At 43.6% G+C, this 27801-nt stretch overlaps 2 protein-coding genes across 2 annotated transcripts in view; one reads left to right on the top strand and one right to left on the bottom strand.

The window, feature by feature from the left end:
* Nucleotides 1-329: 329 nt before the first annotated feature.
* SLC25A20 (solute carrier family 25 member 20) lies at nucleotides 330-11775 on the bottom strand. Its single transcript, XM_030956556.1, has 9 exons — nucleotides 11359-11775; nucleotides 10690-10782; nucleotides 8637-8764; nucleotides 6418-6508; nucleotides 5368-5485; nucleotides 4131-4203; nucleotides 3432-3541; nucleotides 1997-2121; nucleotides 330-1505 (listed from the first exon to the last, which is right to left on the bottom strand). Exons 1-9 carry the CDS (start codon nucleotides 11461-11463, stop codon nucleotides 1443-1445), a joined length of 906 nt encoding a protein of 301 aa, XP_030812416.1. The 5' UTR covers nucleotides 11464-11775; the 3' UTR covers nucleotides 330-1442.
* ARIH2 (ariadne RBR E3 ubiquitin protein ligase 2) overlaps nucleotides 11608-27801 on the top strand; it is a 32295-nt gene continuing 16101 nt past the window's right edge. Inside the window, exons 1-2 of the mRNA XM_030956555.1 lie at nucleotides 11608-11862; nucleotides 15561-15908. Of these exons, the coding sequence (XP_030812415.1) occupies nucleotides 15660-15908 (249 nt within the window). The 5' untranslated portion in view covers nucleotides 11608-11862; nucleotides 15561-15659. The remainder of the gene's footprint in view (nucleotides 11863-15560; nucleotides 15909-27801) is intronic.

Below are 27801 nucleotides of genomic sequence, written 5' to 3'. Positions count from 1 at the left end.
GGCTAAACACCAAGCCAGAGGCCAGGACACAGACTGAGTGGGCACCTTGCTGCTCAAATGCAGGAGCTGTGTTATTTAGTGTGTTGCTTTATGGTTAAAAATTTGCATCCACAATGCAGCACCTAAAAGGACTTGTATGGCAAACATGCCAAGTGCAGAATATTCCTTTCCATAGCTCATGTCAGAAACTGAAAAGCTAAAAGGCAAAGGGTTAGCAAAGACAGCACAGCACAGCTTATTTACCAACCAGTCTGGGAATTAAGAATTGGAAAACTTTTGCAAAATTAAGCATGCATGACCATGCAAAAAGTAAATGAACGAAAGCACACATTCTAGCCAAGCAGCACCTAGCTTTATTGAGTTCCAGTAACACTGCATCACAACCAAAAGAAATTAAAATTTGCTATTTGCTTCTCAGTATTAGTCACTTCTCAAATGAAAACGTGATCATGTTTAATAAGAGAAAACCAAGGAACAGGAGAAAGAATAAAGTTAGTCAAAACTGCAGAGCCAGTGTCCTCTTCATGTGTCCCCCTCATGTCAGAGAAATTCAATTCAATTCAGTTCTTGGATGTGCTATTAAATTTTCTCACATCAGTGTCAGGGATTGAATGCCAGGACACAGTATTTGATAAATCAAATATATCACAGATTGCTATGAGCTGTGCTATACTTTTGAAATCACATTTGGGCTCTCTTCAATGGGACAGAAAGGATTTGAGAGAAAAGTTCAGGTTAATCAAACACATTTCCCCACTGGCTCCCTCAGTTAAGCTTAGTACAAATGTTAAACATAATGCATTTTGTGTCCTAGTTCCACAGAAAAGATCAGTGTGCAGGACCTGATATGGTACCTGCAACACCCCTCAACCCACTGGGACATAGCACTGGCCTCCCCTGCTGAGTTGTGTTTGCTGCTGTACATGCACAGGAGATTAAAACCAGTGTTAACACAGAAACAGCCACAAGTGACAAACTACAGGAGATGAGAACATTGCCTGACACTGCCTGCAGACACAGCCATGTGCAGCTGCTGACTTATGCCCTGAGAGTTAAGTATATGCTGCCAAAAAATTATTTTAAGGAGGTTTTTCAGCATTAATGCTACATGTTTCTTCAGTAAATAAAGAACTACATTTTAAGATGTGTCCCCTTCTTCCATGAGGAAGTACTTAAGGTAGCACGTGTGATAGTGACAGCTGCGTGTTAGCAGCGTCACTGCTGTGGTTGGCTCAGAAGATTTGTCACCACTAGCTCCTCACCAACTCTGTCAGTTACAGCCTGCATTTCTGACTGGCACATAGCACCACCTAAAGAATGTGAGAAAGGCAAAAAGGTATTAGGCAAACAATTATTCCTGAAATATTAAGTGATCATTAATTTATTCCTCTGAGGCAGATTTGCACTCTCTTCTCCTCTCTCATTTCCAGACTTCCTCGTCTTCACAGACCAGGTGCAACCCAGTTAAGAAACTTCATAGCGACTTCAAAACCAAGAAAACATGCCTGGAAAAGAGAACACAGAACAAATAAGGATTCTAAAAATCTGTTTCAAGCAAGGCTTTTGAAATGCTGCACTATGAACACCTAATGTGGTTTATATGGAAGGAGGAAGAGGACCAAAGAAGTCTTAGCCCAGAAGCAAGAATTCTACTGTATCCCTCCACAAAAAGGCTGAGCTTTGGCTCTGTTAGGCTCATTATTTATTGAAGGGAAAGTGAGTCCAAACTTATTCCATCTTCTACAGTTGGATGTACAACCAATAGCTAAAAACTATCAGAGAAAGTCAACACAGAGCTTTCATGCAAAGCTTTGAAGAAAGATTTACTTGTTCCTCCTAGATTAAAGCACAGTTTTAGAATCTGGACACCAACAGTCAAAAGTAATTGCAGTGACAAGAACCCCTCTGGAATGGTACAGTTGTGTCCCCTCCAGAGTGCAAACACTCACTGTGAGCACCACGTCCCCAGAGCCAGCCGGGATCCCGGCACACTCACCGCGTTGGCAGGAAAGGCCCTGATCATCACAGCTGTGAAGCCCTTGTACAGAGATGCAACTCCTTCCTCTCTGATGAGCTCCCTCAGCACATCTCTAAAGCCATTGGGGTATTTTCCTGCAGGAGCTGAAAGGGATGCACAAATGTTAGCCCAGATGTGTGGCAGTGGCGAGGGCTGAAGAATGTGCCACAGGTAACAGCTCAGGGTTTTCTAGAGGTTCACACTTCTACAGCAAACACATAAGAGAGCTCAGCAAAGGCTCAGTGAACAGGAGTCAGTTTGTAAACCAAAGAATATACATCATCAAGTCATTGCAGGCAGGGAAGAAAGGAGAGTAACTTTTGTCAGGGTTGGAAGACTGAGCTGTTGTTACTTGCACTGCTGATCACAGCTCTCTCAAGAGCTGCACTTAGGTGATAGGAATGTCAGATACAAAAACTGATGGAGCTGGTTAATAAGAAAATGATCCTATCACATGTCCCAGCCAAGAATACAAACAGACTTCAAATGAAGAGCACAGGATGTTCCAATGCTGATGTTACAGGGATATGCTGAGGTTTTTTAAAAGCTACTCTACTCAAAACACAATTTCTTCCTTCTCTTGACACTGCCCTGGGAAATACTGCCTCTGCCAGCCCTCTGAAGAGGTAGTCCACAGATCAGCCCAGTTAAACTGAACCACCATGAACTCATGTCATCCACGCAGCAGCACTGGAGACTGACTCAGTAGAAAAAAGCTGTGATTAGTTTCCCTCTCAGCCCTTGGTATGGTACAAACAACCACAGCAGCCATTGCTCAGAGAAAAATAAATGAGGTTTCCTGCACTGATTATCATGATTTGTGATTCAAGCAAAATGGTCACCGTCCAGTGGAGAATTGAGTCCACAGAGACCATGGGGAGCCTTAACAAAAATATTCATTGACAGGACTGGCAGAGAAACCAAAGAAAAACCTGTCAAACTGTGCTGAAGCACAAGGTCTGGGGTCATCCTAACTGTAATTAGGCCACAGACATTAAAGAGCAGAGCTGCCAGTCCAAAAGCAATGCTCTCAGCAAGTCACACCCTGTTACTATAAACTGCAGATAGCACAGGCTACAATTTATACAATTATGTCTGAAGTGAAATAATAAAACCTCTCAAAGAATTACATTTGTAATAAAACAGCTATGACAATTCTATTATTATGAGTTCTATGCTTAGGTTTCAAATCAGATACCTCAAATCAGGATCATTATATTATCAAGGATTCAGAAACAGAGCAGTGCAGCCTGATGTGCCAAAAATTTGTGAGGAAACCAAGTAGAATGCTAGGAACACCCTTGGGTTTTTCATGCACTTGTCTGAAGCAGCACTCAAGACCTTCCACCCCTGCCCAGCCCATTCCCAGGAGCACCACAGGAGTGTGGCTGTGACACCCTGGAATGCAACTCACCAGTCTGGAAACGTGATTTCAGCACGTCTGGTGGGATGGCAACTGCCCAGTTGAAGATCCCAGCCAGGCCTCCAGCAAAGAGGATCCTAGGCACACTGAGGTCACTCACACTGCAGCAGGATCAGAGTGGGGTGGGAGGAAAAAGTGAAAAAGCTATTTAAAAAGGAGAAAAATGTCAAACTCATTGTTTTTGACTACGGTGACAATCAAAAAGACAGCCTGGCTGGCAGCCAGAAGGCAGCACAATGCTGCACACAGAGACAGTGCAGTATCTGAGCAACCTTTCCAAGATGGACCAACTCCACCCTAAAGATTCAAATATTTTTATTCAGCAGCACACACACACATGCTCTGGGAAAAAAAAAAAAAAACCAAAAACCAAACCAACCAACCAACGAAACTCCCCAAAAAATCCAACAAAGCCCCCCAGGATTTTGTGTGCATACAGGGTTGAAACCACTTTTAAATATTCCTTACTTGGCTATTAAGATCCAAACTGGAATCTGAGAGAAACTCAGAATATTATTTTAATTGTCAGCTAACCCCAGACCAAACCAGTTCAACTCACTAGATGAGCAACCATTCTTCTCTTTTAAAAATTTGCCTTGGTGATACTGCTGTAAATCTCTTTGTAGCTGGGGAGATGAATCAGCAGTGTCTGGGAAGTGCAGAGAGTGGTGCCTGTGAGATTTCACTGACCTCTTTCCCTGTGGGGTCAGAATGTTCTTCAGCCACTCGTACGTCATGAAGTACATTCCGCTGGCCGGGACGTCTGGTGGGTAAACAGCAAAGGCTCTGAGGAGTGGGAAACCAAAGGAAGCCCAGAGGCACCCCAGCCCCATGCCAGCCCAGCAGCACCACTGAGTACATACAGATTTTTTTCTCTGAACCTCTTCTACAAACAAAATAAAAATCTTCTGCTGCCTCAGACAGAGGAGGCTGAACTTTCCCATGGAGAGCAGGTGCTAATGGCAAGAACTGGAAAATAACTTTTCTGTCAACAGCCTTTCAAACCAGGCTGTAACCTGGATACATTACACTAATGATCAGACAGCTCTAAACTGTCCAAATTTCTGCACAGCACATCACAGCAGCGCAGGAATTTCATGAATTTTGCACACTATTAGTTCTAATGATTCAATTTTGGGGATTTTTTTCTGCATGTGATGGGTCATTTGGTTTTTTTTAAGCTACTCCCACAGCCTATTCTTATTCCATACCTAAACTGGAGAAGCAACCCCTATCTAGGACACTGCCAGAGTTACACTGCAGGCTGCTACACTTGTGTGAGAAGCAGAGGATAGAACCAATTCCTAAACTGAAGTAACAAAATACAGAAATTTCAGTTTTTCAAAGGGAAATTACTAAAATACGTAAAGGATTCTGGGCCTGGCACAATTACTTAGTTGTTGTTGTATTTGAGAGAGGGGTCATGACATCCCAGTTCAAAATAACCCAGACTCAAAAGGGTAGAAAGCATAACTGCTGCCACCACATATTTTAAAGCAGTCAGTATTATACAGCAACAGTCACAGAGAGGCATAAGCCTTCCCTCAAGGAGGAAGAAAAGAAGAAAAAAAGAACAAAATAATTTTTTTTTAAAAGCCCACTTCTGCATTTTTCTCTTCTCTTTGTTCTCTCTGCTCCTCTCCTGAAGTCTCTCATTCCTCTTGGCTTCTCAGATCTTAATTACTTCCTATATCCCTCTGATCCTTGTCATCTAATCTCTTCCTCACCCACTGAGAATCTCATGTTTATTTCTCAGGCCCTTTGAGGCACTGGAGTAGCTCTGCAGACTGAAAAAAAAAACAAAAAAAAAGAAGAAGAAAAAGAAAATGGGTGACACAGCCCCTCCAATTGCCTAAAGGGACAGTGAGATCTCCCATCCTGAGTCAGGCTTGTCATCCTGCAGGGATGGGCCAGCCCTGTCCCTCACCTCTCATGAGGGTCAGCACAGTTCCCTTGTACACGCCGCGGATCCCGGACTCACGGTACAGCTGCTTGGCACAGTCCAGGGAGCCACTGTACTTGGTTTCACCTGTAGCTGCCTGGATCTGCAGGGTTAAAGTGAGAGTTTCTGACCACTGAAGGTTTCTGGTCGATGCAGAGTCATTCCTCACATGTGTTTCCAGAGAGGAAGGAGCACACGCTCCTGCCTAGGGAGCCTCTGCCTCACTTCCTCCAGCAGCTCTCACATTGAAGCTGAGGCTGTGGTTACTGTTCCATGCAGAGAACAGATTCTCCTTTATTTTTCCACAGTGTTAAGTTTGAAATAACTCAAGTCACTTAGGTAATTCCACACCGACAAAAAGTAGTCTTCAAATAGTGAAATTCAAACCATTTGTATGTGTATAAAATCTCTCATGATAACATCCTGTCTGTCAGAACTAACATGTGACCACCCATCACTGTATTAACAGAGTTCAACACAGTCTGAAACAAGCAGAGCTTCCCACACCTGCTAAAGATGGCATTTCATTTGTTCAGGTTTGCATTTCCCAACAATACTTTCAAACCCCCGCAGGAGGTGCAGAGCTAACAGCCACCCAAATGTCAGAACACTGTTTGGAAATGCATTCCTTAGCTCTGCATGGGAACTGTCAAGGTAACAGGACTTCTTTACACCAGAAAGAGTCTCATGATCTAGCAGGTTTACACCATTTTTTTTAAGGAAAAGTTTCATTCAGAAAAAATTGACTTTTCCATACTTTGAAGTGGACTAAGGCATCCATGGATGCCTCATAGAGTGTCTCAGAGCATAAAGCTTGAGATGTGTAAAATGAATAGAGCAATTACTGCTGTGTGTACTTATACTGTCATGGTGGGTTTGTTTAATGCTTCTTCATGACACAGCTGCATTAAATGACAGTTGTCTCAGTCCTGTCAAAAAACAGAACAGAGTAAATGCACTAACCAAAGAAATTCCTGCTATGGAAAGACAAGACCCCTAAAATTAAACTCCCATCACCACCATCCAATGCCTTACCTGTAAAAGGCACTTGATTCTCTCTCCTGGAGCCATGATTACTGTTGTGAACACTCCTGACAACATGCCAGCAGCAAACAGCTGAGGATATCTGCCCCAAGGAAACAGAAAAGACCCTAACACAACACAGCACACAGGAAATGAAGGGCAGAAAGACCCCTACATCCCCAGGTGATGCTGTTCCACATCAGTGGAACTTGAAATGCAAACACTGCTTTTATCAGTGCAGAAGTGCCTTGACAATGCAGAGCTAAACATTTCAGATCTCTAGGACTCAAAGCACTGGTTCCTACAGCAACCACAACCCAGCTCTTCATATCCATTCTATTTGCTAATACCCCTTCTACTTACATTTCTTGCTATAGCATTCCTCATTCATTTTCATTCCCTTTCACTTCAGTCTCTTCCTCCTCCAGTCCCCCATACTCTTCTCAGTGACCCCAGATTCCACAGATATTCCTGCTTGTGCAGCCAGAAGCCTCCTTTCCAAAACCCTCCCAAAGTCGAGTCTGTCCTACCAACCTGTCATTATCCCAAACACTCAGCACCTGCCTTCACATGGCAAAGTCTCCATGACAAAAATCCCTTAAACAAGCTGAGTTTCTCCATCACAAAACTATCTTTATATCCAGCCTCCTACTACCTCCCCTAGTAAGAAGACCTAACATCTCAATTTAATCAAATTCCACACCTTCCACTTCTCTCCACTTGCCCAAGAGATGGCATTCTATTCCAACTCTTACACCTTTCTCTACTCTAATTCCCATGATATCTTCCAGACCATTCAGACCTCCCCTGCCACTTCACATGCACCTCCTACTCAAACTAACTTTAGAGGGTTTTAGCTCACCTTGGGATCATTCAGCCCCAGAAAAGGCAGGATAGGCTCCTCAGGTTTCTCCCCATCTTCTTCCTTCCACAACTTCCCTTCAAAATCAGCATGGGAAATACAACCATCCAGCCTGCCTCTAGACCCATAACCACAGCACCGGGAGCCTAACCTTTATTTTTGGGTCTCATGTGCCAAGCTCACTGTACCTTCACTGTGTCAGGTCTGCACCCACAGAACAGCACAGCTGAGCACAGTGACAGCATATATGCTATCTGTTCTTTCCCACTGCTCTGCTTGAGAGAAATTCTACATAAAAAGACTCAAAAAACTACACTGTCCTTCTCCAGCTTGCTCCTTAGAACTTCCTGTTGGCACCACGTGTATAAAACACAAGGCACTGAGGTGATGAGGCTGCTGGGACTAAGTCATGGTGCACTTGTTGTTCACTCCCTGCTGTTGCCCTGGCCTTTCCCTTCAGTCTTGCCTGCATGAGGACACTGCCATGGTGTGAGAGAGGGTAAGTGAGAGTTCCCCAGCACCTCAGCACTGCTTCCCCCTGAGCAATGGGAGCTGTGTTGGCAGCAGCTCGTGTTGCAGGGCCAGCTGAGCTCACACCAGCCCTGCGCAGACAAGGCTCCAACAGAAACCAAAACCCCACCACAGCTGGCTCTACATGATGGGCTCCTGCTTTCTGACAGAGCTCCTACCTAGCTCACAAATAAGGGGATAAAATCTTGCTAAGCAACAGCCCAGTCCCTGTGGAGCTGTAAATCACAGCTTGGCAAACCCATTACAGGAGTACTTTATGGCTGGGGGGCTCTCCTCATGCACAGGTTGGCTTGTAGAAAGCCCCACCAAGTTTTCTGAGCTTCCTACTGCTGTTTCTGAAGGTCAGACACACCTGAGAGGAGGGCTGCTCATAAACACCTCTTTTCAGAAATAATAATAAAACATTTTTATGGCTGTTATCATATCCTAATGAAGGGCCACAAGAAGACTCATAACTAACAAGGAAAGGAGAATCAGGGCTGTGAATGCTATCAATTCAGGCTTGGCCATGAATTTATTGCTCCCATAGTTTGTGTTAATAGCAAGCCTGTTGGCAAGCAATCATTACATAACTCTCACTGTGCTCATCCACACCAGAATTGTTCCTTCGTGGCTCCTTCTTGCGTAGAGAGGGAATTGCATCTCACCTGCCCACACAGTGCCTGTTTTAGCCTGTGCTATCACTCCCACGCTTCCAGAAGCATTAAAACATGAGTGGTTTATCTTTCAGAACTATATTTATAACCTAGGAGAAGACACCAATTGACACCACAACTCAGCGTGTGACAATGCAGCCTCAGGATGCCTTTCCCAACCGTCTGATTAACCAGGAACTCACGTCAAAACATCGTCAGGATTTCTCTGCTGGAGTCTCTTTCCCAAGCCAAATCCAAAGAAGCACACAGCAAACATGGGCGTCACCCCAATGATAGGAGCTGCCATTCCTCTATATAAGCCTTGGACTCCCTGCAAGAAACATTAGCACAGGAATTACTTGGTTTGGCATAAACTTTGCACACATTTCAACTTGTTGAGAGGAGAAAGGCAACAATGCAGGATAGGATCTATCGAACAGTCAAATTGATCAGAGCAATAAAGGGGCTTATTGCTCATTTGCAGTTATACATGTTTAGCTGAGGCTCAGGGACTGCTGCAGAGGAAAGTTATCCTTCCTGGGAAACCCTGGCACCACTGATGCCCTTCTAGAGCAATACTCATCACCTGCATGTACATCTCAAGTATGAGAAGTGAAGGTAAAAGCCCCCTGAGTAAGAGCCTTAATAGATTATGTCAAGAGAGAACACTCTCAGCTGCACACAGAAATGCCCCTGTGTCTTATAGGTAACCTGTCAAATGCAGTAGTGTAAAATGCTGACACTGAACCTGAGAACACTGAAATGAATTCACTTTTTAACTAAAGGAAGAGCCAGGAGAGCAACTGGAATTCCTTCACTCCCCACATGAATTCACTTTGCAACAGAGTCAAGAGCAAATTATTTTTTGTTTCCTACCCTAAATCCAAACTTTTCCCCCACACAATATCACATCCCTAATGTTTTATACATTCCTGATGTTTCCTTCCATAGGCTACACATATGAAAGAGTTCTAATGAAGAACACAGCAGCTGTATTTATTTCACTTCTCTTGCCTTTAAATTGAACTTGGTCCAATAAAAAGGAGAGTTATCTTCCTAGATAAAGGCTAGACACATAAATTAAATATTTGCTGGTCTCTGCACCCCTTTCCTCCCCCTGTCCCAATAAACCAGCTCATCCCAGTATATGCTGAAGTCTTACAGGCACAACTGGCTCTGCCATGAAATTGCACCTGGCTGAGAGATCAACCACTGCTGCTCAACCTCCCCTTGGGCATTGGGAAGCAAAAGGCCTTGGCAGAGAGGTTCAGTAGTTTTCCTCGCAGAAATGGATGAGTATTGAGTAGGAGTGGAGAGGCAGCAGTGCTTTTGAACTTCCCATCACAAGGCTGTTATTATGGCTCAGCTCTGACGTCCGTGCTGCAGCAGGGGTGTTAAAAACTGCCAGGGATTCAGAGCTGGCACAGCATTCCACTCCTTTGTGGGAGAGACCAGGCAAACAAGATTTGCTTTGGTTATATAACAACCTGTTAATACCACAATGGAAGGAGATTTCAGATTTTGAGGCAGATCTTTCATTCAGCAGGGAGTTACCTAACGAGATCCAGCACTTAGAAATGAGACTTCAGGCAAGCAGATAAACAGCTGGGCTTTACAGACATAATTTCTAAATGGTAAATAGCTGCTGAGAAAACTTAAAAAGCAGAAAATTGGACTATCTGCCAATTAAAGACTTTAAATCAAGGCTGTGTGCCTTTCTAAAAACAAAACAGACTAGCTCAACAGCATGATCATGATGATTCAGGAGTAAAAAACACTGTCCACTTTCTAGAGAAGGTTGAACAACTACTGTAATTGACACTCTGCTCTCAAAAAAAGAAAAATATAAAAAAAACTATACATTAAAGATCCTCTGCCTTCTCACAGGTGGCATAACACCTTATAGAAGAAAGTTAAAGTACTGCTTGTGTCAACAAAAGTCATTACCCATTTTAGAATTTCCAGAGATGACTCCAAATACCTGCAAAATCCAAAGGCCAAAAAGCAACTGCCAACATTTACTCCAGTCTAACTTCAGACATTAGTTAATATCATGCTATTTTGAACCCAAAACATTTCTCAGCAAAACAAAGATACGTGTACCTGGAGCACACGTATGCTAAGTATTCCCCAAGTTTTGCAATCTGCTTAAAAATGTTAATTAGAATCAATTTAACTGACAACCAGAGTTTCTCTGTAGGATTCATTCCTACATTGTACAGAAACAACTGATATATCTGGCAGGTGTCACAGTACCTCTCCAACAAGAGTCTTTCTGAAGCAGTCAAAGGTCCCAGAATAGAGTGGGGCCTGGCCAGGCTGTGGCTTAGGCTGGGTTTGCAGTCTGACCTAGTGAGAGGGAGAGGAAAACATTATTTTATTAAATATTACATTCTACACTTTGATCGCCAGAACACCTCTGGCTATTACAGAGTATGCTTTGTGACTGGACCTGAAGATAATGATAGAAACACTGACATCATTTTAGCCCTCTGCAAAAGAGAAGAGGTTGAATTTTAATGTAATGAGTAGTTAATGTATTTAACTGTCCGGCTGAGGACCCCAGCTCCCTGGACCCCACAGGGTCACTCCTGGCCTCCCGCTGGCGCAGGGGCGCGGGGTCCCGCCGCGGGATGAGGCTGGCGGGCGCATCCCAGCTCCCATCTCCTTCCAGCACCGGGAGCACCGAGGCTCTTTCACCGCCGCTCTTTGCCCGGTTTTTCACTAAAACCGGGACCGCCACACGCCCGCCCGCCGCGCCGCCAGGGGGCGCCCGACAGAGGCCCGGCACAGCCTCCCCGCGGCGGTACCGAGCCCCGCCCCCCGCGCAGTTTCTGCCGGGAGCTGTAGTTCCACTCTCCGGTGCCCCGACCGCACCGAGCACCGGCCGCCCCCCTCGTTCCCGGGCGCCCCGCGCCACTTTACCTTGATGGTGTCCAGCGGGTGCCCCACGAACACCAGGCAGACGCCCCCGAAACCGCCAGCGAAGAAGTTCTTCAAGGGGCTGATGGGCTGCGGCTGCTTCGCCATGGCGGCGGCGGCGGAGGGTGAGAAGCGGGACCGGGACCGGGACCGGGGTCGGGGCGCTGCGTCCCTGCCGAGCCAATGCCGCCCCCTCCGCGCCGCGACCTTTAGCCCAGTGCAGGGCACGCCGGGAAGCGGGCGCGGGGCGGGCCGGGACGGCGGCGGGGCGAGGGGCCGCTCCCGGCGCGGCCACTGGGCGCTGTCACCGGCCGAGCCCGGCCCGGGGGCCGCTCCTCGGGGCGCGGGGCCGCTTCCCCCCGCACATCCGCAGTGGTTCGGCCGCTCCCCCCCGCCTCAGCGCCGTGGCCCGGCCCGGCCCCGCCCCGCCCGGCGGAGGTGACGCACCGGGCCCGGCGGTTCCGGCGCGCAGAAGGAGCCCGGGGCGCCGCTCTCGCCGCCCGCCCGGTAAGTGCGGGGCCCGGCCGCGCCGGGGCTGGGCTGGGCCCGGCGGGAGGGATGCGGGGCCGCTTACCGTGCCCAGTGCTGAGCTCGGCGCTCCACCCCGGCAGAAGCTGCAGCCTGGAGCTCTCGGGCTCTGGGCGGCCGTGCGGGGGCCCCTCCTGGCCCCGCCGCCGCCCGGGCTTCCCGCACGACTTCTCTCCTCGCTGCCCTCCCGAGAGCCTGCGGCGCTCCGGTGTGAGGGACGGGCAAGGGGCTGCATTCCGCTCCCATTCCGAAAGAATGCAGCCGAGGTAACTTAAACGCGCTGGGTACCCGAGCCCAGAGGTGCCCTGGAATACGCAGGTATCCGTAAAACGACTTGTTAAAAGTGACGGTAGGTTAGAAAGGGCAGGAGTGAAATGGATAAGGTGGCAAAGACAAGGCAGCCGTGGTAGTGTGAACCGAGACTGGCAGGAGGAAGGAGAGCAGGTTTGTCCCTGGGGAAGTGTGGTACAGCTGCAAGGAGGTCCCTGCGGAGTCATCTGTGGTGAAAAGGATCAGGCATCTTCTGGTTTCTCAGTCTTGGATGAAAAATTCCTACCTGAAAAACAGTGGAGAAGGAACAGCGAGGTATGCACTGCATATGTGAGAGGGCACTTGGGATGATCCACAAATTGTGGGTTTGGGTGACACAGATGGAGATGCAGCTAGCATTGATGGCCAGCATGGAGCTGAGGCTGTGGATGGTTTCAGGGAAAAGGAAGAGTGTTAGCCTGACTAAAGGTTACATGGATAAGGAGTCCAGGAATCAGACTTAAGTTGCACTTTCTCTGTTTCAGATAAATAAGGAGGTGAAAGAAGAAAAAACCGTATGAAATGGTTGTGAAATACCAACAGAAAAAGAGGAGGGACATTCTCCAATTGGAGGAGTCTCCACCAAAAGAGTTATTAGAGGAATCCCACAAGAGTAGGAATAAGAAAAGAGTGATGTAGTTGGACTAGGAATGAGGTGGATCACATAGTGTGGTGGCCCGGTGGAAGGCATTTTGTTTCAAAAGACTTTGTTAAGAATTGTGTTGCAAAGCAGGAGTCAGGGAAAGGGCATTGTTGGAGGTGATAGATAGCAGAGGGTAGGGGTGGGTGTGTTTAGGAGTTCCTGCAAGAGACTGGAGCAAGAGAGGTGACTAAATTGTATCAGTGTTAGTGAAGATACAGGAGTATCTTGGATTGGGGTGGTTAAGGAGGAGATCATCCTCCCTTGGATTGAAAAGTGATCTAAGTAAGGTTTAAAAATTTATAATTTGGTCTTGGGAGCTATGGTCATTATTTAATCTAAATAAACCTGGCTTTTTTGACCCTATCTTTTGCGCTTAACATCTTTATTGTCTTAAAAATTAGTGCTATCAAGTAGTAGCTCTGCCTTGTCTTTGTATTCAGAGAGTTTGATTTGGGGATTGGGCTGAGTGTAGGTGAGGTGAGTTTTGTTCCTGGTTTTCCAAGGACCCTCCTTTGCTTTGTCCACAGAGCACGTGCCTTATGCTTCCTTTCCCTTCACTTGTGTCAGTGTGGTGTCCAGTTATGCTGGAAGTGAGCTCTTTCCTTGAATCTTGGGACAGGAGTCACAGAAGTCACCCGGTCCTGCAGACTGCTTTCCACTTGATAAATCCGTGTGTCCATTTCCTGTGCCAGCAGTTCCTCTGTTTGCTCACAAAACTGTGCCAGTGGCACACTGAGACATCTCTGCACTCCTCTGAGCCCCTCCGCAGGGACTGGTGTGCAACTGGGAGGTACTGGGCAGGCCCCTTATTATACCTGGATATCTACAAACATCTCAGTGCTTGGATGTGACTTGCCATGTGTTGGAATAGCAGAGGGCCCAGTGTTTTCATGGGTTTTTTTCTCTCTCTAGAGTGTGGGATGATCTGAGTGAGTTTGAGAAGTTCCCTGGCCTGTGAGACTTGCTCAGGCTTTGTGGTGGCTGAACAAAGTTGTTGCACTCTGGGCTGTTCATGGTCCTCACTGGGGTTAGAGGCTCAAATAAGTAATTCTTTTAACATAAATTTTAGCAGGTAAAGATCCATTACTCCTTTTATGCAAGAGCTCAGTGTCACTGCAGATTAAGCCCAGACTCTAAGCAGGGTAGAGGGAAGGATGAGGGTTTGCCTTGTGTCTGCCAAATCAGATTCCACATCTGTCTCCTTCTAGTATGGAGAGACTGTGTCTGTTCCTCTGAAGTCCTGTGGAAAGTAGTGCTATAAATTGTTTGTGTGCTGTGGATAGCTAAGGAATCACGAGGCAAATGAAAGGAATGAAGACCAGAATTCAGGAGGTAATTTAATTAGGTACTAGTCTTCAGCCTCTCTGGAGGTTTGTATCTCCTGAAATCACTGAAGCCCCTCCAATTAATTGTACATCGCATCTCTTCCTGGTTATTCCCTGCTGCCTGGTCAAGTGACTGGAAACAGAAAAAAAAAAGAGGAAAAATAATGAAAATTTGCGGTTGAGATTTTCTGTACTCTAAAGTCAGGATTTTCAAAGCTTGATTATGGTTTCCCCAGCAGCTGCAAATGGCAATACTGAGGGAATGTATTTGAGTGGCAGAGCTGACAACATAGTCATGCAGAATGGGAATGTTTTTAAGGAACCAAAATACATGCTGCTTGTGGAAAACAGAGCTTTGATTTTAATATATGTTTTTATATGTAAAATACAGTTACAGCATTGTTTTAATTCTTTTATATTTAATATATTCTCTCTAAACTAAATAATTTGGTTAAATGGAAATGGTCGACTAACTATGACATGACCATAATTCAAGGTTGATTCATGCTTTACTGCTGAATCTTTTCGAGCTCAAATTCATATGGTTCAGTTACACAAGCAGAAGATTTGTAGTTCAGATAAGTATCAGATGTGTGAATTTTCCAAAACAAGTGAGAATCTTAGAAAAAAAAAGTTAGCTGTTCTGATTCTTCTTCAATAACAGCTATCAACACCTGAGCATAAATTTGTACATTCAAAAGGTAAGAAGTATATATTGAGAAGGCAGTAAATAATAATTTTATTTCTCCCTTCAGATATAAGGTCCAAGCCCCATCACATCCAGTAGAACCAATTTAAAGGGATAAACTAGCTTCACAATTTCTTTTGAGATGATATTGAAGACTCTTAAATTGTGTGCATGTGAGAGATCTGTTTTATGGTCTTATTTTCCTAAGTCTCACTTAATGTCTGTGGTTCTGAAGCAATATGGATTTGTGCAGAATATCACAGGTTGTACAGGACATCACAGGTTGCCTTTCTAGCCACTGTGGCCATAGATAAGGGGTTTGTGGTTTTCCTGTTAATTAAATAGATAGGATGCTACAGCATTGCAGGCTTTTGATAAAGAACTTTGTCATAAATTCAGTTTTTTCTCTGAGATCTGTTGTGAAGGTTATGCAGCCAGTTTCCAAATGTCAGAGGTCACGGGGCCTGCACTGGGGACTAGGATGCAGTGCAATAACCCCATCTCCAAGGATCTGGACCTGTCCTGTAAGAACAGCCTTGGCTTTGGAGGTGCAAGAGTCACAATGGATCCAAACCAGGGACAAGCACAGCAGAATCCTCTTTACTGGGCCCTTGGGTTGGTCTGTTCCTACCTGCTTGATCACCTGTTTGTTGTTGGCGTGGCACCTCTTACAATTTCTTAGGCACAGAAAAAACTGTTTTTCCTCCCTTAGGAGACAGAGCTCAGATGAAATCAAAAGAACGATAAAGTTTGGAGGAAAAAAAAGAAGCTGCACTTGCTTTCCTGGTCTGCAGTTGGGCAGGGCATTAAGATGTCCGTGGACATGAACAGCCAGGGCTCTGACAGCAATGAAGAGGATTATGACCCTAATTGCGAGGAGGAGGAAGAGGATGAGGATCCTGGGGATATTGAGGATTATTATGATGGGGTAGCTAACGACGTGGAGCAGCAGGGAGCAGATGCCTTTGATCCAGAGGAATATCAGTTCACCTGCTTGACTTACAAGGAGTCGGAGAGCACTCTCAATGAACACATGGCCAGCTTGGCTGCCACGTTAAAGGTGAGGAAAGGTTTCTGCATTCGCACAGCTGGGAGACAAGTCTGTGGTTGAACAGGTGAACACTGAGAACACAGCTCTAATGAAAGCTGTGGCAACGTTGCTGTTATGGGGGGTTGGAGGAGCATTGTTGAAGGTCCCTTGTTTGAAACTGACTCAAAGGTTTACAATTGTTACATACTGGGGCCTGAAAAATCTTCATTATTGAATGTTGATCCTTTTTTTTTTTTACAGAGCTGAGCTTCATGACCAAAAGGCCTGAGTTATAACTCTGCATTAACGCAGTGCAAAGAGGGTATATAGAAAAGAAACAAATCAAACCATAAGTGGTGCAGTTTGGTACACCTGTGTTTGAGAAGATAACTGACAAATAGGAAGACATGCTAAAACTCTGTAATTCTAACAAAAACACTTTTCTTGACTGGTTCTGAGAGAATAATCACATTTTTTCAAAGACAGATCAGATGTCATGCCAGTTATTAACCCTGCTGTTGCAGTGACAGCAATTCAGTACAGTGAATTTGCCACCTCTTGGGGCAAGTGTGACTTAATTCATCTCAGAAAAATCTCACTCAGAGTCAGCTCCATGGAATTATGCTCAATAAGAGTTTTGTGATGTCTTTTTTCTCTTTTTGTGGCTGATTACTGTAGTGTCAGTCAAAAGAGGAGGCAGGCCAGAGGAAAGCAGAGGTTTTCTAAGCTCTAGATGTGGACACTGGGTTGAAATTACTGCTGCATCTACTTTGTAACAAACCAAGTCTTCTGGTGCTTGCTCTTGTCTGGAGGACAGGGGATGACTGAAGCATGTTAAAAAAACATGTTGGGTAGGTTTTGATTCCAATTCATTCTGTCTGAATCAAATCTAATTTTAAAAATTAGAGGGATCTCTAGATCTTTATTTGCACATCAATGTCCTGTAGAAAGAGTATAACCATGAAGCCTGAGGACTGTGAACCATAAACAACAGGTTTTAAAAGGCACCCATAATTTGGTGATTTTGCCAACTGTTGTGCTTGTTCCCAGCATTTACCACCTCAGAAAATGAAGTTGTACTGTTTCTTGCTCTTAAACTTGTCTCTGTAATTACCTCAAAATGTGCATTCTGAGCTCTGAATGCCTGCAGTTCCCTACAGATTGTCAGAAACTGGAGGCAACAGAAAAAGTACAAATGAGAATAGCTGGTCAGCACTTCTGATACAGCTGCCTGTTGCTTTTGGTTATTAGCAATTAAGATTTAGAACAGCTTTTCTGTGCCTTATTTTCTGCCTTCAAATGGAACACCCTCCTAAAAGGTGACCCCTGCCATATTGTTCTCTTGAATTAAATTACAGAAAGCAATACTTTTAGTCCTTAAAATCAGGCTTCCAGTGTTAAAATAAAATTTTCAGGAGTTCTGAAGGTCTCATTGAGCAGGTATTATAGTTGCCAGACTATACCAACCTGGTAGATCAAATCTCATCCCACATGATACCCAAGGAGAGAAAATCTAGGTGTTTTTTTAATATCAAAAATATGCCTGCATATTTACTGTTACAGTTAAGTGCTACACACTTTGTTTTGTGCATAAGAAGATGAAATTGAATTTGGGTAGCAGTTTGGAATGATGTGATCTTGTAAGCCACGCACTCAGGCTTTATCCCTTGAAGTGCCACATTAACTCTCTTTTCTCCAGCAACAACAGTCCCACAGTTGCACTTTTAATGGATATCTCTTGTGTATCTGCAGCATTTGCTTTTTGCTCCCTGGCATACTTGCTTACAATTTTTCAACAACCCTGTCTTCCTTCCCCTCTCTCTCCCCCAAGGAAACTTGTGATTTTGTTAGTTTTGAGACAAAATGGAATAGAAAGAATTAGTATGGAATTAGCAAGCATAGAGAAGAAGGTAATGGCATGGAGCATGCTGAACTATTTATCATAATTATTTTCAATGGACTTAATGGATATGAATAAACAGGGGTAGACTTTTAAAAGAATTGTATTCACTTCTTTTCTGTTAATTTGCTTGAGCTGTAAAAACTGCTTTTTCTTTTTAAAACTGCCTTTCACAATATCTAAGTTTTCCTTGGATAGTGATGATTGTTCTTCTGGAGCATCTAGTTAATTTTGATTTCATCTCCTTTATGATAGATACTGATTACATGGTGCTTTTTCAGCATTAGCCTGTATCTAAGGCAGAGTGGTTGCTCCAACAGGGAAGGCTGAAGGTAAATGAAAGATTATCTTCAGGAGGTACCATGTTGAAGCCAATGGATGACTTGGCATTTGAGTGATTTACTATCACAGATTGATAGGCTAACACAATTCCCTAAAGGAAATAAAAAATAAATGCAATGAATGGACTTAAGGCTGGGTTGGAATGTTCTACCACTGTCTGTTCTCATGAGGGCATTCACTTTCTGAAGGTTAAACTCCAGAACACATCCATGTGTATTGAGTGGCTTTTTTCTTTGTGACATATTGTCTGTACACTTTAAAGACCAGAAACAGAATTTCAGAGCTTTAAAATTTGCTGTCTATGCTGTTAGTGGCTAATAACAGTTTAAATAGATAGCATTTCATTTGCTCTGCTCATTAACCTCAACATTTATTTTTTGAACTGTTTTGCTCAACTATTTCAGACTGATTGTTAAATTCCCATTTTATTTTAAAGCATTGTAGTGAAGGGTGGTCTTTGGAAACCTTCTTGGCTGTTTGCATTCCCCATGAGTTATAGCTGACCTTGTTCTCATTCTTGCTGAAGGCACTGAACTGAGCAAACCTTGCACTGGCTGGTTAATGTCAGGTCAGGTGTGAACACCCTGCACATGTTTAAAAGTTTTCATGAAATATTGAAAGAGAATCTCTCTTAAACAAAATGTTTATGTTTTGTTTATCCCAATTAGAAACTGCACTCAGTTAAAATCTGAAGTCTGATAAAAGCATATGACTCTGCATGTAGGTAAATGTATGTCCTTGTATCTCTTACTGTTGTAGGAAACTTTTGCCTCAAAATCTTCTTTTTTTTGTCAGTGGGGAAATCTGAATAGAAACATTGGTGCAAACAAGGCAGCAGTACACTAAACCAGCTGTGCTGTGTGACAGGCCTGCAGCTGCATTAGTGGTTGTTCCAGAACCATACAGAAGCTGGAGAGATTTCATAAGTGTTACTCTGAGAGTTTCTCCTTAATTTTGGTTTTAGTAAGAACTGTGAGTTCTTTGGTGTTCAAGGAAAAGAGGAAATCTTTGCTCTTTGGTTAGTGCTGTTAATATGAGGATCTGAGGAAGGTTCCATTAATACACTGACTAAAATTAGGACAGGCTATCTCTGTTGAAATATACCAGAAGAAAACCTTGAATGAATACCCAAAACTGTGCTTCTCTGACCAAAAGGCCTGTGAATTGAAGCAGGTCACTTTTAATTCCTCAAAAGGTCACTTGACTGCAGTCAACACTTGCAAAGGACAATGCTCTCAAAAGCAGAGTGCCCTGTATTGCCTGCAGACCAGCAAGTGAATTCATAACAGTTCTTTTTAAGAAATACATATAATTATAAGATACAGTATCTTTCAAAAATAATGAATTAAAATGGTATAGTAGTAACTGTGCTTTCGAGATAACTCTGTCAGTTGTCATTGAGGGATTGTGGGTCCCTGGAGTGGCTTATCAGTACATGCAAACAGTGTGATACTCAGCAGTTGTACAAACAAAGCTGAGCCTGTCACTGGCAAGCAGTAAAGTGTGTGATGATGTCATATTGGTTTTGTTTGTTGATGATGCTTCCTGGCTCTGCTGAGGGTCTCCATACATGCCTGGAGTATCTAATGTTTCAAATAACTGGCAGTGGTTTCGCTGTTCCAGTGATGAAGTGGATTTTTCTAGTGTTACCATTTTTTAAAAATAAACCACTAGATAAAACAATTGCAATTAGAATTTATGAAAAAAAATTATCTTGACTTTAGATGTTAGCTGATTGTTAGTCATGAGGAAATTGTGATCTTTCTGCATATGCAAGCTAGCAAGGGAAGGTAGTCATGTGGTTCTGCAGGTAGTTGGAATTGATGTCTTTCCACTAAAACCAAAGGTATTGTAAGACTGAAGAATTTAAACTTTTCACTTCATTAATTTAAGTGATCTGCCAATATTTATCAGAGAGCAAAAAACTTACTTCCTGTGCTTCCTGAAATTACAGCTTGTGATGTGGGTGTTTTTAGCTCTGTCCCTTGAAGAGTAAATCTTGGTAGATGCAAAAAGCATTTGATATCATGATATAATTCTGTTAATCTATGTTATCTCTACTGATCTTTCAGACATAAACCAGTTTTTCATATAATCTGGCTCACCATACTGATGTTGCATATTTTCATGGAACCAGATAAGTTTTTGCTCATGAGGCTGCTCCACACACTCAAGTTGCCCTGACACAGAGCATTTAGTTTGTAGAGCTGCTTGGTGAGAGCTGGCAGTGCTCCTTTGGAAATGCCATCTCCAGCAGAGCCAGGGTCATGTGCATGGGACTGGCAGCCCGTGTGAGCAACCCTCCTGAAGGAGCCTGTGCCTGCAATCACAAAGTGTCTGTAAAGAGCCCTGTGCCAGGAGCCTGGTGGTGTGTGTGTGTCTGTCTGTGTGTGTGTGTGTTTGTGTGTGTGTGCCCCGCTGTGTTGCTGTTCAAACCATGCCCCAGAGTGTGCTGTGGGTGCTGCTTATCTGAACCAACCTGCAGTGCCATCCTTTCAATGCCATAATGACTTCATGGAACTTTCTGCCATGTAAAATGGCACTGTTAAAGCCTCACTGTGCCTGGGTACCTCAGGTGCAGGAGGGGGATTAAAGCCCCTTGATGTATTAAAATGCATGTACATAAGAGGAGTGCTTCAAAAATTTATGTTCAAAGCTTAAGTCCATAAGCACCAACGTTGGTAAGCGTTAGTAAGCAGTAAATATTTAAGTATCATTTTTATAAACGGCAGAACCTGATAGGCAAATTTGACTTTTTCACAGAACCCCTGTGGTGCTGTTTGTCAAAGATAACACACTGTATCAAAGTACCAATAAACCCCCAGATGAGTCAGGACGTGCAGGTTTATATCTATACTGTGTTCTGTATTTAACACCAAGCCAACATAATGTGGGACATGCAGTCTGAGCTGTAACCCTTAGGAGCACTGGTGTTTGAGACATACCTTTGTCCTTTTCCTGTTTTTTGCTCCTGGACAGAAAGATCCTGGAAGTTCTGCAATGCAAAAGTTGTGGTTTTGCCTACCCATTCACAATGCCTGTACTTCAGTAGTATCAAGAGGGTATAAGTGTGTTGAACTTTAGTATAACTGTCTTCAGTGTGTCTTGTTTTGTCTCATAAAAATATTTTTGTTTTTAAAAAATGTATTGAATTTTTGTAAACTTCCGGTCAGCAGAATAAGAGAACTGGCCCAGACCTTGCAACCTTGTGACACTTTCCTGGAGTCATTTGAGGAGAGAAAACAATTTTGTTACTTATTGCCCAGGGCTGCTGAATTCTCAACTTGACTGAAAAAATGAGCCACAAATGTGGAGGGTGATTATAGCCCACACATTTCTTTGCGATTCACACCTTAAGTGTATTTTAGAGCCAGTATGACTCTGCAGTGAGGAGAATTATCTGTTCACGGCTGTTGATGAGTGTGATCTTGGTGGGAGGTAGAGGCAAGACACAAGTCAATAAAAATGCCAAAACAATCTTTCAGTAACTGTTTCAAGCTTACAGCTGGACATCATGATCACAGCAGCAGCATAGAGCAGCTGAGCACTTTGCCGAATTTGTGCTGTGCCTATTAAGAATGGTGCAGCAGAACGGAGCTGTGTTGTGCACTGTGAAACGTTGTGCAAAGCAGATATTCCTCCTCTTCATCTTTGTGTAACAACAGTAAATGCCCTTAGAGCTGGGTTGTTGAGTGAAGCACTGTGTTATTTGGGGCTGAGCAGGGATTACTCACTGCAAAGTTCCCTAAGCCCTGCTCCACTGTGGCTGTGTGCACACGCCAGTGCTCCCAGTTTGGAGCTGGCTGTCCAGTGTTGTGAGCCACAATTCTGTGGGTTCAGGTTATTACCAGACCTTTGCTTCTTCCCTGTGCGCTTCCTGAATCATCCTCTCTGTCAGCCAGAAGGAATTGTCCCCTGGTGCTGTGCTGGGAGAGCCCCTTGGCAGGGGCTGTGCAGTGGGGTGAGTTGCTGCTGTTGGCAGCACTCGGGGAGCTCAGTGCAGCACTGGTGGTTCACACTGTGTTGCTTTGGGAAGAATAACTGCAGGGAGGACAGCTGGGGAGTCTCATGTCAATCTTATATCTGTGTGCTGTCTTACAGCTCTCTTGCTGCATTTCTTTCGCTCTAAATCTTTCAAAGAAGGGATCTCATAGCTGTTTTGTAATAATGCCTTCTGGCATACCAGCTTGCTTCAATGTTTCTGTTCTTTTAATATTTATTTCTGAATTTCCTCAGGAAGAATAGCCTAACAGCTTGAGAAATACGTATGTTGAGATTTCCTAGCTGAGTCCTGCTGATCCTGTTTGCTGGCAACTGCAGCTGAAATTGTTGCTGTCCTTGTGTAGGAGAGCAGATGGATTAAAGCCATGTGTAAATGTGGGGAAAGAGCTAGAATTTAACCCCAGATCCGCTTTCTTCAGTATGTGGCCAACTAGGTTATGCACTGACAGCTTCTCAGCAGTGGTGTAACACCAGCAGTGTTTGTCATCCCCAAACTGCAGTCTGCCTCCTAAATATGCTTCTAATCTTGCAGACTGGCACCAGGTCTCTGCATGCCAGAAGGTGAGTGACAGGGTACAGATTAAAACTCTGTGATGAAGCAGAGCTTATGAAGTGCTGGTTGACAAAACCTTTCCATGGTATTGAGCGTGCAGCTACAGTCTCTTAAATGGCATTTCTTACCTGCTGCAGCCTGCAGTCTGTAATCAGGAGAGGGCCTGAAATGTCAGACAAATCATAATCTATACTCTGTGTGAAACATAAAGGTGGAGGGCTTTTTCTCACTTTTTGAAAAAACTTGACTGAACACAGGAAAAAAGAAATACCATATATTTTTTTTTTTTTTTTAAGACTGATTTTCCTGTTAGATGAAATGAATTTGAGTTCAATTTTGAAAACAATCTTATGCTCAGAAACCTGTAATAGGTATGAAAGATTTTCTACAGGACTGAACACTTGGGGTGTTTATGACAGGTGATGTGAATCTTCCTGAGTTTTCTACTAGGATTACATATTGGAAGTCTGCTTACAAGAGGTAGATCTTGTAGGACAAAGTATGGTCCAAAAAAAAGCTTTAGATTGCCCTTTCTTAATTGTTGATACTGCTACAGTTTTTTGAGAAACTCTTCAGTAAAAACAGGGCAGTCACAAAAACATGAGGCATGGAGGGAGTGAGATCTACTTTCCACAAGAAAAACAAGTATAAAATGAATTTTTTTCCATTTGTGGGTTGCTTTCCTTACCTCAGCATACTGAAGTAAAGCATATCTGAAGGGATTTTTCTTCAGTGAAATTACTCAATACAAATTATGGTTTCTTTATAAGGTGTTACTCTACTGCCAGCTCAGCTCAGTCTCTATTTTGCCATAGTTTCTCACCAACAGAAACAATTTCAGAGGCTTTTGGTCTGTGTGTCTTTCCTGTTGTAAAGAATTTTAGTGTGTTTTTAGAGGTTTGGATGCAACACACAAACTAGTGTCTTTTGAAGTTCATCCTTTCATTGTAGGTCTAACAAAAACTATTTGTGGATTAAAACAAATGCTTCTCAAGATTAATCCTATTTGTTTAAATCTATTTGTATAAAAACCTTTGGTTAGGGAAAATAAAAGAAGTGGAAGCTACATTTCTTTATGCCAGATTTGTGTTCTTCTTGGGCAGACCTTTCAGTGCAATCCTGATCTAACAGGAATTGTCAGCTTGGTGCAAAGCCGTGGGATGTCAGCTCCAACCAGACCCTGTCATCTCCAACTCATTCTGAATTGAATCTTTTTAAGAATCATGTGATGATCGTTGTTTTAAATTCCTGATACCATATCTCTGTAAAAATGAGGATTGAAATGCACCTCCAAAAAATAGGCCTTCCCTTTGAGAAAGGTGAAATGAACTGATGAGTTATGCATGTGATATAAATATGCTTGAGCAATTTCTGTAGAACATAAGCTCTTCAAAAGATTGTGGTTTTTTTAGCTTTTAGGAAACATTTCTGTCTGAATTAGCAATTGTCAAGGTGGCATGGTTGAAAAGATTTTCTGCTGTAAAGAGATGAAACAGCTCTCTAAGCACCTTGGCTTATCTAAGGCAGCTAGTTGAGACAATTGTTTTAGAGCCCTCTGAACACAGCAAGGGACCTGCAGAAATTCTTTGCAAACTCTTTTGATATTGTCTTATCCTAAAGAGTGCCAGACTCTCTTTCACACTTCAGAAGTGTGAGAATTTTGCTTATCTTGGAGACTAAAGAACCTAGAAGATAAATGGAGATGGAAATAATAATGAAAAAAAATATTGTGCACTCTTCCAGAAAATGGATACATTTGTGTTTGATGCAGTGGCATTACAATTTTTTCCACTTTCAGAATCTGATTTTGTTCAGCACTATGTAAAATCTTCTGACTTTTTTTACAATTCCTGTAGAGCCTTTTCCTTATGCAAAGCAGCTTCCTCATGGCACCCTTGCTCTGTGCATAGGCACTGCCCCCCTTCTCCCGTGCACTGATCAACATTTGGTGCCATTCCTGGCAAACAGCAGCCCTCCATAAGTCAGAGTTAAACTGGTGGAGGTTTGGAAGAGGCTTTGGAGGTGATAAAGTTCCTGTTTTAAAATAAAGCTGGAAATGGCAGATTGGATGAGATTCTGTCTGTTCAGCTTTGCTGCCACATCATGGAGAAAGAAGTTTGGTCTTCAATCTGAAATGTTCCAGGTTCAGATTTGGACTGGACTTTTATTTGATATTAAAGTTTTAAGCTGTTGGTGGAGAAATGAGAATGAGGAAAAGAAAAAAAATGGCATGAATATTGCTTTCAGCTTCTAAACTTTATTAAATTTAATCTCAGATAGAGGAGTTTGGGAGAAGTCAGGATATACAGAGGTACTGGCTGGGACAAATAATTGATGGGTTGCAGGCAAATACTGGAAGAGTGCAGCATATAGAATAAACATTCCCCTTTGCACTGGGGTCTGTACAAGTATTTCACTGAAAGAAGCTGCTGCCAGCAAGACACCAAGTGGGCTGTGTTACTGCCTTTTTTGGTTCTTAGGATTCTGAAATGAGAATAGAACAGTTTGAACAAAGCAGACAATTTATCAGAGGCATAATTTTTTTTAATGTGTTTTGTCTGAGACAAAGCATTTCTGTTCCTGAGATCTTGTGGCACCCAGTGATTGATAGGGGACTGAATCAATGCTCTTTCTGAAGTGTTTTGTAAGTTTGAGATACTTCATTGGGTGAAACTTCTGCCTGTCAGGGAAATGCTTCATTGGACAGTGTGTCAGCAGTATCAGCTTCTGTATGTTGCTTCTTCAGTGCTGTAAGATACTGAATATGTATACATGGACCAAACTTCTGATGGCAATGGTATTTTTCTGTGTTCAGCATGTTTTTGCTCCTGCTTACAAAGAAATACTTCAGCTGCTCTGGAGTGTTATTGTGGAAGAAGTGGCTGACTTGGTACAATCATTCAGTCATTGTGAGTACACAGTCGTTGAAGAGAGGCTGGGGAACGCTGCTATCAATAGAAGCAGGCTTTTGTTAAACATTTGTTTTTCTTCTCATGCTTGTTTTCTGGAATCTCCTCAGTAGTGTTGGCCCCTACTAATGGTATTTACATTTGTAAATTCTTCTGAATTCCCAGCCTTGCTGCCGTTTAGCAGGACATAGCATGTGGTGAGACTCCACTCAGCAGGCACAGCCCCAGCATCATCAGCTGTTTGCTCCTCTCCCATCCCTCTTCCTTACAGTTTGAATGTTACTGTCTTTAATCTCTGAGAACTGGTACTCTGTGCCAAGGAGACTGTACATTTGTTGCTGCAACTGTCTGACTCTGGGAATTCTGTTTTGCAAGATCACATGCACTCCGATCAGGTAGTATCAACAATTTTTCTGCTTCAGGGCTTTTATGAAAGTGGTCTAATGTCATGGATCAGGCTTTATGAATTGAAAATTTCTATTTTTTATGTTCTTGTGTGCTTTGTATTCTTGTGTGCTTTTACAATGAAAGTACTAAAATTAGCACTACAGCTGATCCAGTCAGTGCGTGTAGTTGGAGTTAAATAGGAATAGTCACAGAAGCTTTGTTACTCTTCTAGATCTGTTAGTCTGGCATCCTTCTGGAGCATTAATTCCACATTTTGCCTGACATATAATTTGGCTCAAAAGCATTTGATTGTGTTAGGATATTTTGTTAGATTTCAGAAATGTCTGCTGGTATTTGTCTTTTTCCATACATCTTCAGTCTTAAATGTACTTGACTCCTCCTCAGGGAACAACTAACTCCATGGAATTGTGATGCTGCAACAAATGCTATACCTCTGGCTCTGAAAACTCAACTGAAAAATACTCATTTTCCTATGTTACAAATCAGCTTCCCATTTAAGTCCAGCAGTTTGTTTTCTTCTGTCAGTTCTTCCTTCCTGCTACTGAGAAATAGTTTCATTACTGCTAAAGAATGATTCATTAGCATGTGGTTTGCAGTTGTAGGAAGCCAGTCTTGTAGAGACCACATTCCTGGTGTCTTGTTTGTTTTACAGACTCAAATGCAGATGTTTTCCTTGTACAGACAAGTCAGAGGTGTCTGTCTGGGTCTGCCAGGCTGGGGGCTTAAGATAACAACCCATCCCAGGCTGGCAGTGTCACTGCATCCATGCAGACTGTGTGTGTTGGCAGCAGCAGCCCTGTGTGCCACGCTCCATCTAATCACAGGCTTCTGTGCTGGGAGGGAGGGCAATGCTGCCTGGCAGCCTTTGTTTTCAGAGGGTCACATCACATTGCTGCTAAAGTTGAGGAAGGTGACATGCCAGATCTTGCACAGCGTGACCTGATGCTTTGGTTCTCCTAGAAAAAGGGTTATTTGTATATTGAAAATTGCTCTTTTGTTAGTGGGATTTCTTAGTGGCCCGCAAAGTGGGCACATCAGAATGTAGATAAGAGTCAATTAAACACCACATCTGCTTTGTGTGTTGGTATTGCCCTGGTTTAATTCACTGACCCAACTCAGCTGTCCTGCACTGAAAAAGCCAGTGCAGGATCAGGGCAGTATCATGTGGCAGCAATAGGTCAGTTGTGTTGTGAAACTGCGCCTCTTCAGCAAGGTTGACTTAGGAGAGTAATGGATATGCTGCCTGGGTGTGCAGAGCCTGACTGTTTTTGTAGGAGTGACCATTGCTTGTTTTTCCTTCCAGGATTGTGTTGGTGTGCTGTCTGTACTACATCACATGCTGTGATTCACCTGTAGCAGGGTTCAGGAGGGCCTGTGGCATTTCAGCCAATGATTGGGACTGACAGCTTCTCTAGGAGAAAAAAAAGCAACTTTTCCTGCAGCTAGAACAGGAGGAGTTGTTTTCTGTGAGCAGAGTAGAGAGATGCCTTGCTGATAGCTCATCTTGGAGTGAGGGAGGCAGAGCCCTTTGGTGTCAGAGGGTGTTTGAATGCAGAAGTGCAGATCCTGAACTTGCCCAGGTGCTTCCAGCACAAATAGCAGTGAGGAGACAGGCATTGTCAGCCCTCTGAATTCCCCTGGAAAGGGTCTGTTGTTTGGAGGACAGCTGCTTTGTTTGAACTCTAGGACCTGAAGGGCTTGAGAGCAGGGTGAAGGTCTATCAGCTCAGCAGATGTCTGTCCTCTTGGTGGGTAGGAGTCTTTTTGTGCAAGCAGAGAAGTCTGTTTTCTTCTGAAATAAACTAATACA

The sequence above is a fragment of the Camarhynchus parvulus genome, chromosome 12 (assembly GCF_901933205.1).
Source record: "Camarhynchus parvulus chromosome 12, STF_HiC, whole genome shotgun sequence".
Lineage (NCBI taxonomy): Eukaryota > Metazoa > Chordata > Aves > Passeriformes > Thraupidae > Camarhynchus > Camarhynchus parvulus.
This window is presented reverse-complemented; position numbering and strand designations above follow the sequence as displayed.

What these genes read in the sequence shown, in the direction of transcription:
- SLC25A20 (XM_030956556.1), bottom strand. Translation starts at nt 11,463, where the DNA reads ATGGCGAAGCAGCCGCAGCCCATCAGCCCCTTGAAGAACTTCTTCGCT. An exon ending in GAAAGACTCTTGTTGGAGAG is followed by an intron (nt 8,765 to 10,689) that starts GTACTGTGACAC and finishes TGTTTCTTGCAG; the next exon opens with GGAGTCCAAGGCTTATATAG. An exon ending in GAAATCACGTTTCCAGACTG is followed by an intron (nt 2,122 to 3,431) that starts GTGAGTTGCATT and finishes CATCCCTTTCAG; the next exon opens with CTCCTGCAGGAAAATACCCC.